Here is a 9965-nt window from a genome sequence, read left to right as displayed (position 1 = left end):
AAAAATACTATAAAGAGCAGTAAACAGTAATAAATTAAACAAAGGCAATATTTGGTGTGATGACCCTTTGCTTAAAAAAAAAGTTGTCTCTGGTAGAATTAGTGTAGTTTTATAAGGAAATGAGCTGTAAGTTTTGCAGAGCATCTTTCAGAACCAGCCAGTGTTCTTCTAGAGACTTTGATTGTCACACTTGCTTTTTATTTTTGCAGCAAAATCCAGCAGTTTCTTTACTGACATATAAACTTTTCGCTGTAACATTTAAGTTTGTGCTGGAAAACTAAAGTTTGGAAATCTAAAATGTTTTTATATGACTTGATAGTCACAAAATAAAAATCTATAACAAATTTAGCCTTTTTGGTGTGTGTGTGTGTGTGTGTGTGTGTGTGTGTGTGTATATATATATATATATATATATATATATATATATATATATATATATATATATATATATATATATATATACAATATTTCACATTCAGTGTCGTCCACCAGTTCTGTGATGTAGTCATGGAGGAGTGGAAGAGGACTCCAGTGGCAACCTGTGAAGCTCTGGTGAATTTCATGCCAAAGAGGGTTAAGGCAGTGCTGGAAAATAATGGTGGCCACACAAAATATTGACACTTTGGGCCCAATTTGGACATTTTCACTTAGGGGTGTACTCACTTTTGTTGCCAGCTGTTTAGACATTAATGGCTGTGTGTTGAGTTATTTTGAGGGGACAGCAAATTTACACTGTTACACAAGCTGTACACTCACTACTTTACATTGTAGCAAAGTGTCATTTCTTCAGTGTTGTCACATGAAAAGATATAATCAAATATTTCCAAAAATGTGAGGGGTGTATCTCATATATGTATATATATATGTGTGTGTGCGTGTGTGTGTGTGTGTGTGTGTGTGTGTGTGTGTGTGTGTGTGTGTGTGTGTGTGTGTGTGTGTGTGTGTACCAACTGTACACCTGCACATTCATGCAGTTATCTAATCAGCCCTTAATTTGCCAGCAGTGCAATGCAAAAAGAGAACATGCAGATACAGGTCCCCTACTAAAGTAATGGAATGGCAAGGCTAATTCTTTTCGCTGTACACTTAAAACATGGTACCTTATGTTTGAACCCAAAAATATCAAAAATATTGTAACATGTGACTGACCGCTGTTTCTTGTTGCCCAACTGTGCCCTGTTCAATTGATTGTTTAAAAAAATTATCTCTGAAAAAACAAAACATCCATATGCTCTACTAAAAATTATATAGCTTGCTCACTTAGCTATGCAAATATATATTTGCATTATCATGCTGGAAGTAGCTATTAGAAGATGGGTAAATTACGGCCGTGAAAGGGGCCCAGGTGTCCCAAGAAAACATTCTCCACACCACCTCCATCAGCTTGGACTGACAGGAAGGTTGGGTCCATGGATTCATTTGTTGGAACTAAATTCTGACCCGACCATCTGTGTGTGCCTCAGCAGAAATCAAGATTAATCAGAACAGGCTATGTTTTTCCAGTCTTCAACAGTGCAGTTTTACTGAGCCTTTGCCCACTGTACTCAGCTTTCTGTTCTTGGCTGACAGAAGTGGAACCCGATGTGGTCTTCTGCTGTTGTAGCTTATCCGTCTCAAGGATCACCATGTTCTGAGATACTTTTCTGCTCATCACAACTGTGCAGAGTGGTTATCTGAATTATTGTAGTCTTAGTGTCAGCTCAAACCAGTCTGGCCATTCGGCATTGACCTCCTTTATCAACACAGCTTTTTCTATCTGCAACAGTGGATGTTTTTTCTTTATTGCACCATTCTGAGTAAACTCTAGAGACTGTTGTATGTGAAAATCTTATGAGATCAGCAGCTATAGAAATACTCAAACCAGCCCATCTGGCAAAAAACAATCAAAAACACTTTGGTCAAAAACACTGAGAGCACCTTTTTTCTCCATTCTGATGGTTGATGTGTACATTAGCTGAAGTTGCTGGCCTGAATTTGCATGATGTTATGCATTTCACTTCTGCCGTATGATTGGCTGATTAGATAATTGCATTAGTGAGTAGGTGTTCCTAATAAAGTCCTTAGTGAGTGTATATCATCCTGGCAAGGATCCATGAATGAATGGTCAAGAATAATTGTGAGGACAGTTTCAAAATTCACATTTATTATAATAACGTTCAGATGGAAATTTATGAGAATTTTAAAATACACCAGCTATATAGCTACTCATTACTTGCTAAAGCTATTTACCTATTTTAATAAGAAAATCAGCAAATACAAACATATGCAGGACCATCTCAAGTAGGTCGGCAACACTTATTCTTATCACATTTGCTAAAATTTTTAGATTTCTCTCATGCTTTTGCCGGCAGATGGCGCTGTGGCTGCAACGTGCATGGACAGCTGGAGAGCGCGTGCGTGCATGAGATTACATAAGGAGGACTGTTTCCTATGGACATGTACCTTTGTTTTGGTTTTGGTTCTCTTCCTATATAGGTATTGGTTGATGTTCGAGGGTGTGTCATTATTGGTCCCAGCTGTCTGTATTCAAGCGTGATTATGTTTGTTATTTAAAGCCCTCATGTTGCTGTGTACTTCGCGCAGCATTGAATGAATGTATAGGTGAATACGTTTAAGTATGCCAAGTGGTCGTGTTTTCGTGTCCTGTTCTTGTTTCATGCCTCGAGTCTAGTTTCATGTTTAAACCTTGATTATTTCTTCCAGTCTAGACCGCGTTTCATATTTATTGACTTCTGTTTGAGAATAAAGACTTTGATCTGCGCTTGCTTCTGTTTATAGACTCATTTCATAAGAGAATACTTCGCTGCTCACCATGGAAGTAGCAGGAGAGTACCTTATTCGGAAGCACTCGGATTACTGGCCGCGTTTCCTGTCCGTGCAGTTCCCTCAAAGGTACGCCGCCGAACTCCCACTGGCGACAGCGGGATTGGGGAGATACCCACTGGAATTCCTCTGCCACTGCCAGGTATATTTCTGCAGCCTGGCATATCCCAAGCCGAATAAGAGACAGTGGATTTGGTTCTTAGTGTCCCAGTTTTGCGGCCCGGCCCTGGACTGGGTGGAGCATCTGGTGAGTACTGGGTCCTCCACCCTCCATGATGTCACCCAGTTCTCTGAACTTTTTGTTGAGGAGTTCTACCGGCCAGGACATCTTCGTGGTCTGGATCTACTGGGGTGGTGGGTCAATGGAAAGCCCCAGCTTGACCCACCATTCCACCTTTTCTACAAGTGGGTGGACATGCTAGAATCCACAGTTTCCAAGTGGGTGAACACGCTAGAATCCGCAGCTCCCAAGCCCCAGCCCAAGGTCAATGTGGTGACCTCGGGGTCCCAGCCTGAGGTCAACGTGGCGACCTTGGGGTCCCAGCCCGAGGTCAACCTGGGGACCTTGGGGTCCCAGTCCGAGGTCAACGTGGTGACCTCAGAGTCCCAGCCCAAGGTCAACAAGGTGACCTCTGGGCCCCAGCCCGAGGTCAACCTGGCGACCTCTGGGTCCCCGCCTGAGGTCAACCTGGCAACCTCAGAGCTCCAGCTTGAGACCTACGGGGAGGTCTCAGCTCTGCAGCTCCAGCCCCATTTTGATCTCGAGCCCTGCTTTGATATCGAACCCCACTGAGTGCAGGGATCCGCCTATCTGTTTCACGGCAGAGGCCGTGTTCTGTTTGAGAACAAAGACTTTGATCTGCGCTTGCTTCTTTATAGATCATTTCGTAACAATTCCTACATCACACCTCATTCTTAGGTCCATCTACTCTCCATCTACTTTTGGGGCTATGACTAATATATACAGTAAATTGGTATGCAAAAATTGTTGATATTACACTTGCACTGATTTCTACAGCATTGAGGTATGTAAGATTTCTTATCTATAGATTTTGCCATTTGAGATTCATAAATCTAAATCATAAATCCCTATTTAAGTAAAACTGTTTGTGTCTAATTTTGACTATATTTAATCATATTGTCACATATTAATGGTGATTTTTTACATATACATATATATTTTCTTTGTGATTAAATTCTACTACGGATATTAGGGATAGTGTTAAACATGTAGGATGTGCTATTTCTGTGGTGTCTATGGTAGACAAAAACAGTGATGTAAGGAACACACAAACTGTAAGTTACAACAATAATTATTCATAAAAGTGTTTTTTATGTTTTTTTTTTTTTTTTTAAACGTTCACAGACCAGTGGAGTTCCTGAACAGGATTGTGATCTAACGAAAAGTAAAATGTTGCTCTTTCTTTGGCTGTCAGGTGAAAATTAGATGTCTGAAGGGAAGGGCTTTAGAAAGCAGTAAAGTAGTTTTCATGGGGACATAGGTTTAGTCTGACAGAACTGCTCAAGAACCTGTATAGAACATTGATTATAGTGGCCTTAAGACACTACTGAGTTTATATGTGTGCCCTGGTTGAAAGAAGTTTTGAAACACTTTGTTGTATTGTGTTTGTTTTGGTACTAAAATAATCCCAAAGAGTCATTCATTATGTTGTTAATGTTGATTGCTTTGAACATGATAATAAATGAGAACGTATTGTCATTTCACAGATAGTTATTTTTATGTTGAACAAGTTGAATAAACATAAGCAATAAGGAATGTATTTGTTTGCATTAAATAATGAAAGCCTTCCAGTGACCTCTCATCACCCAGACTTTTTTTTTATTCTTGCAATGTGTACATTCATATAGTAGGAACAATCACAATGTGGCCATTGTAGTGCTGGCTGCAAAGCAAAGATGACATGCGAAAACACTACACCTTCACCTCCCCATCCATGGAGGCTTCAGACATAATGTAGCATTTGCACTTCTGCCATTCTAGATTTATCCCCGCCTTTGTTAGCCACACAATTGTAGCCCAGCCCATGGGTGCTGAGTTGGGGCTTTTGCCTCGGCCCTTTGCCAGGGGAGGCTTTAAAAGGATAGCGGTGTGTGCCAGGTTTCACACTCTCATCAGGACTTCCTGAGCTTAATTGAAGCAAGGTGAGTTCCTTTCTGCTCTCCCCTCAGCTCTCCTCCCCACCGCACGTCTAACTCTGGTTAGTCAAAGGCTGGAGAAAGCATGCGCCTTCAGACTCCAACACCAATTGTATCACCATAGTGCATTCAGCCTTGTATGTAATTCTGGTTCATATCTTTAAATAGCTTGCTTTTGAAAAATTTTATGACCAAAAACTATGCTTTTATAAATTTGGTGTGGTAAATCATATGAGTGCCATATAAACTCATGGCCTAATTGATTTGGTCACCCACTAGCAAGTTTATATTAGCATTCATGCGATTGAGGGAGTTACATTTATGTAAACATGTTTTTTGCATACTATTGAACCATTTATATCTGTATGTTTCTTGCCATGCTTTACTTAATAAGTCACAATTTATTATAAGTAATTCCATTAAATTGCATGTGTTTTTGCTGCAGACAACATGAATCATCATTGTACCAAGTTTTCTGGCCACTGGAAGGTATGCTTATCAATGTGTCAACATTGTTCTGCCTAAAATAAGCAAATTCTTTATCTTTATTCGTAGAATTTTTAAAAAATTTCATACCTTATTAGCTATGGCCAAAATTTTTTTTTAAGTGTGTAACCTCTGTCTTTTAGATTATTGTATATGATGAAGAGTGCTTCCAGGGTCGCCATCATGAGTTCACCTCTGAGTGTTGGAATGTTATGGATTTTGGCTTTGAGAGTGTCCGCTCTCTGAGGGTAGAAAGTGGAGCGTAAGTACACAAAATATCTGGTCACAGGAGAATATAGTGTATATATCTGCCAGGTTTAACAAATGACAAACAAATAACAAATATTCCACCGGGAAATTATTCAAGCTATTGCATGGGCTGGCTAGATAGCTGGCTAACTGATTTTTTTTCTTTCAAATCTAGCTAGATTTTGTATAAGACTGGGTAAGACTTGTGGGTCACCTATTGTTTAAACCCATCATTCAACTAGAAATGATTTTGTAATTTAACCACCACCCTCAACTACTGCTCTCGTGCTTACTTTGCATAACCCTTCATAGGTGGGTGGGCTATGAGCATCCCTCTTTTCAGGGCCAGCAGTTTGTGCTTGAGCGTGGTGAGTACCCTCAATGTGATGCCTTTGGAGGAAGCAATGCTTACCATATTGAGAGGATGACCTCCTTCAGGCCCATCTCTTGCATTGTAAGTTTTCAAAGCTTCTACAATCTAGCATTGCATTCCTCTCATATATGTACAGATTTAATCTCAGGCAATGAAACAAATGTGACTTGAGAAAAAAAACTAGAATCTCTCTTTAGGCATTCTTTGTATGTAACGAACCGACTATCAAATCTGAGAGTGATACTATCTGATGACTAGATTATCTCTTTAAAAAAAATCATTACTATTATGGGGGAAAAAACATTAGAAGGCACATCATAAATGATTATTCCCTTCTTACAGAACCACAGGGAGAGCAGGATGACAATCTATGAGAGGGAGAACTACCTGGGCCGCAAGGGGGAGCTAAATGATGACTACCCCTCATTGCAGGCAATGGGCTGGTGCCATAATGAAGTAGGCTCCATGCGCATCCACTCTGGAGCGTAAGCATCACTTCATCTTCTACAATATGGCTTTGTGTTCCTATTATTTGCTGATTAATAATGTTTTACAGATTTGTATTTGTGGCTGCTAATATGGTTTCATGTAATGTTTATGTTTTTAATTGAAAATGTATTTGCAATTTTAACTTTGCTTTTTATTTTCATGTAATAGGTTTGTTTGTTACCAGTACCCTGGCTACCGTGGATATCAGTACATCATGGAATGTGACCGCCATGCAGGCGAGTACAAACATTTCAGGGAGTTTGGGTCCCACTGTCAGACTCCTCAGATCCAGTCCATCCGCCGCATCCAGCAGTAACCTGACCATTCTCTGCCAACTTACCCCACAAAAAATCTTTATTCCCTAGTGCTGAAATAAAATGTCTTTCTTAGAGCTCAGACTATAGACCTCAGACTATTGTTTCTGTCATGTGCTCAAACACATCACAACAGATAACACTGCAACCATGTTGTCCTTACCTTTATACTTGGATTTCAAGGTATTAGTTACTTATAACCTAAAAAAAAAATACTAATGCAGTGAAGATATAAGCTAGATATAGGTCTAACAACTAATTAATTTACTTAATTGTACTAGGCTAAAACCACAGCCACAGTAGCTATTGGCACTTAGTGCAATATGCACTTGCTGCATAGCAGCTAGTTAGCTAACTAGTAACTGGCAAACACTCCATTAGCTTAGCACTATCTAACATGTTTTTTACGTTACCATTGAAATGTTTAACACACTAGAATATATACAGTGGTGCTTGAAAGTTTGTGAATCCTTTAGAATTTTCTATATATCTGCATAAATAAGACCTAAAACTTCATCAGATTTTCACTAGTTCTAAAAGTAGACAAAGAAAACACAGAGATGAGAACAAAATAGAACTTTTTGGCTTAAATGTGAGGATTATGTTTGGAGAAAGGAAAACACTGCATTCCAGCATAAGAATCTTATCCCATATGTGAACCATTCGGTTTTGCTGCATCTGGGACAGGACAGCTTGCCATAACTGATGGGACAATGAATTCTGAATTATACCAACAATTTCTAAAAGGAAATGTCAGGACATCTGACCGTGAACTGAATCTCAAGAGAAATTGTCATGCAGCAAGACAACAACCCTAAGCACACAAGTTGTTTTAAAAAAGAATGGTAAAAGAAGAATAAGGTTAATGTTTTGGAATGGCCAAGTAAAAGTCCTCACTTTAATGCAATAGATACATTGTGGAAGGACCCGAAACAAGCAGTTCATGTGAGGAAGCCCACCAACATCCCAGAGTTGAAGCCGTTCTGTACTGAACAATGGGCTAAAATTCCTCAAGGTCGATGTGCAGGACTGATCAACGGTTACTGGAAATGTTTAGTTGCATTTATTGCTGCACAAAGGGGTCACACCAGATACTGAAAGCAAAGGTTCACATAATTTTGACACTCACAGATATGTAATATTGGTCATTTTAATTTTTAATTTTCTGAATTTTTAAAAGTAAATAAGTGTGTGTGTGTGTGTGTGTGTGTGTGTGTGTGTGTGTGTGTGTGTGTGTGTGTGTGTGTGTGTATGGGGTTCTTTTCTGTTTTGGACAAACAGTTGTGTTAAGTGTTAGTCTGAAGTTTATATTTGTAACACTCAGTTTGTGGATTTGATTTTAAATAAACAAACAAAAAAAAATGGTACTGAAAGTTTGCCCCGCTCCATCCGATTAATTTGATTAATTGGGGAAAAAAAATATTAAGCCAACTAATTGATTATGAAAATAATCGTTAGTTGCAGCCCAAATGTATATATATTTGATATTATATATTTGATTTTTGGCCAAGATCTTATATTGAGGATTGCAGACGGGAGAGTCAAACCACTCCATAAAGTCTTCTCCAGCACGTCCCAAAGAATTTCAATGGGGTTACAGTCAGAACTCTGTAGCGGCCAATTCATGACTCCTCAAGCTCCCTGAACCACTCTTTCACAATTTGAGCCCGATGAATCTTGGCATTGTCATCCTGAAATATGCCTTCTGAAACACAGTATGACACTATCGGTCAAAAGTTTGGGGTCACTTAGAAATTCCTTTGGTTTTGATAGTTTAGTGTTTACAGGGTACGACTTCTGGTGTTAAGGTCTTTGAGTCCAATGCATACTCTGTAAATAATAAGACTTTGTTTTTATCAGATATTATCACAGAAAAGAAACTGGATTTTCTTCCTAACTGAAACTTGGCACAAACAAAATTATGGATTTTTTAAAATCAAATTACTCCTACAGGTTATGGTTTGTTTGAACTCCTGTGGCTGACTGGTAAAAGCAGGGGTATTATTGTAATACATAATTTAAAATACAATATCAGACTTGTGTTTGTATCAAGGTTTGCTTCATTTAAATATCTTGTTTTGAGTGTCTCATCTCCAAATACTACCATCATACCACAGTTTACAGGCCTCCAGGGACAAATTAAGTCTTTGTGTCAGAGTTTGTCTATGTTGTATTCCAAGTTGAAGAGAATTCTTATTTTGGGGGACTTTAATATTCATATTGACCAAAAAAACAGGGATTTTTTGTCATTACTGGAATGTTTCAGTCTTTCTCAGGCTGTCAATGGTCCTACTCACAACAAAGGGCACACATTAGATTTGGTCATTACAAATGGTTCTTCTGTGTCTCAAACATTATCTATTGATGTCAGACTGTCTGATGGTGTAGCTTTTTTTTAAAAATCAATTTGGAACTGACCCGCTCAAATGTCTCCTCTTCTCGCACTATAAATTTTCAGAAGGGAAATCAATTGATGTGTCAGATTTTCCTTTTCTGACCCTCCTGATGACAAAAGTTTACTATTAAATGATGTTTTGGTTTCTAACTTGGATTCTTATGCTCCTCTTAAATCTGAAAATATTTCAAGTAAGTTGGAGTGTAAATGGCATCTCTTTGGCTTGAATGTTTTTTATCAAGCATGGAAAGATCACTTATCTATAAAACGATGTACTGTCCATATCCCTGCTACTCTTCTTCCAACAAGAGGGAGACGTGGAACCACATGACTGTGTTGTACTAATGAACTCTGCTCCCCTAGAGTCGACCTGAAGGATGTTCCGTTGGAAAACCCAGATTTGATCCTTTTTGTGGACGGGTCTGCTTCACGCAAGTCAGGTAAAAATCGAGTGGGCTATGCAGTAATAACCGCACAAGACAGTCTGTCAGGAAGTCATCCCTCAATCTTTTCAGCACAAGCAGCTGAACTTTATGCCCTCATAGAGGTATGAAGACATGCTGAGGGACAGTCAGTAAATATCTACACAGACAGTACATATGCCTTTGGGGTAGTACATGATTTTGGAACAATTTGGAAACACAGGAACTTCCTGATGAGTTTAGGAACACACATAGCC

The 9965-nt window shown here is 39.0% G+C and overlaps 1 protein-coding gene across 1 annotated transcript; it reads left to right on the top strand.

Moving 5' to 3' along the window:
* Positions 1 to 4958: 4958 nt before the first annotated feature.
* On the top strand, positions 4959 to 6975 carry cryba4 (crystallin, beta A4). The gene is given in 6 exon segments (NM_001201018.1): positions 4959 to 4986; positions 5426 to 5469; positions 5610 to 5728; positions 6028 to 6169; positions 6431 to 6573; positions 6746 to 6975. Coding segments are annotated over 5 exon segments (591 nt in total). The 5' UTR covers positions 4959 to 4986; positions 5426 to 5430; the 3' UTR covers positions 6894 to 6975.
* The last annotated feature ends 2990 nt before the right edge of the window (positions 6976 to 9965 follow it).

The sequence above is a fragment of the Ictalurus punctatus genome, chromosome 16, assembly GCF_001660625.3.
Source record: "Ictalurus punctatus breed USDA103 chromosome 16, Coco_2.0, whole genome shotgun sequence".
Taxonomy (NCBI): domain Eukaryota; kingdom Metazoa; phylum Chordata; class Actinopteri; order Siluriformes; family Ictaluridae; genus Ictalurus; species Ictalurus punctatus.
Note: the sequence above shows the minus strand (reverse complement) of the source record. Positions and strands in the feature narration are given on the sequence as shown.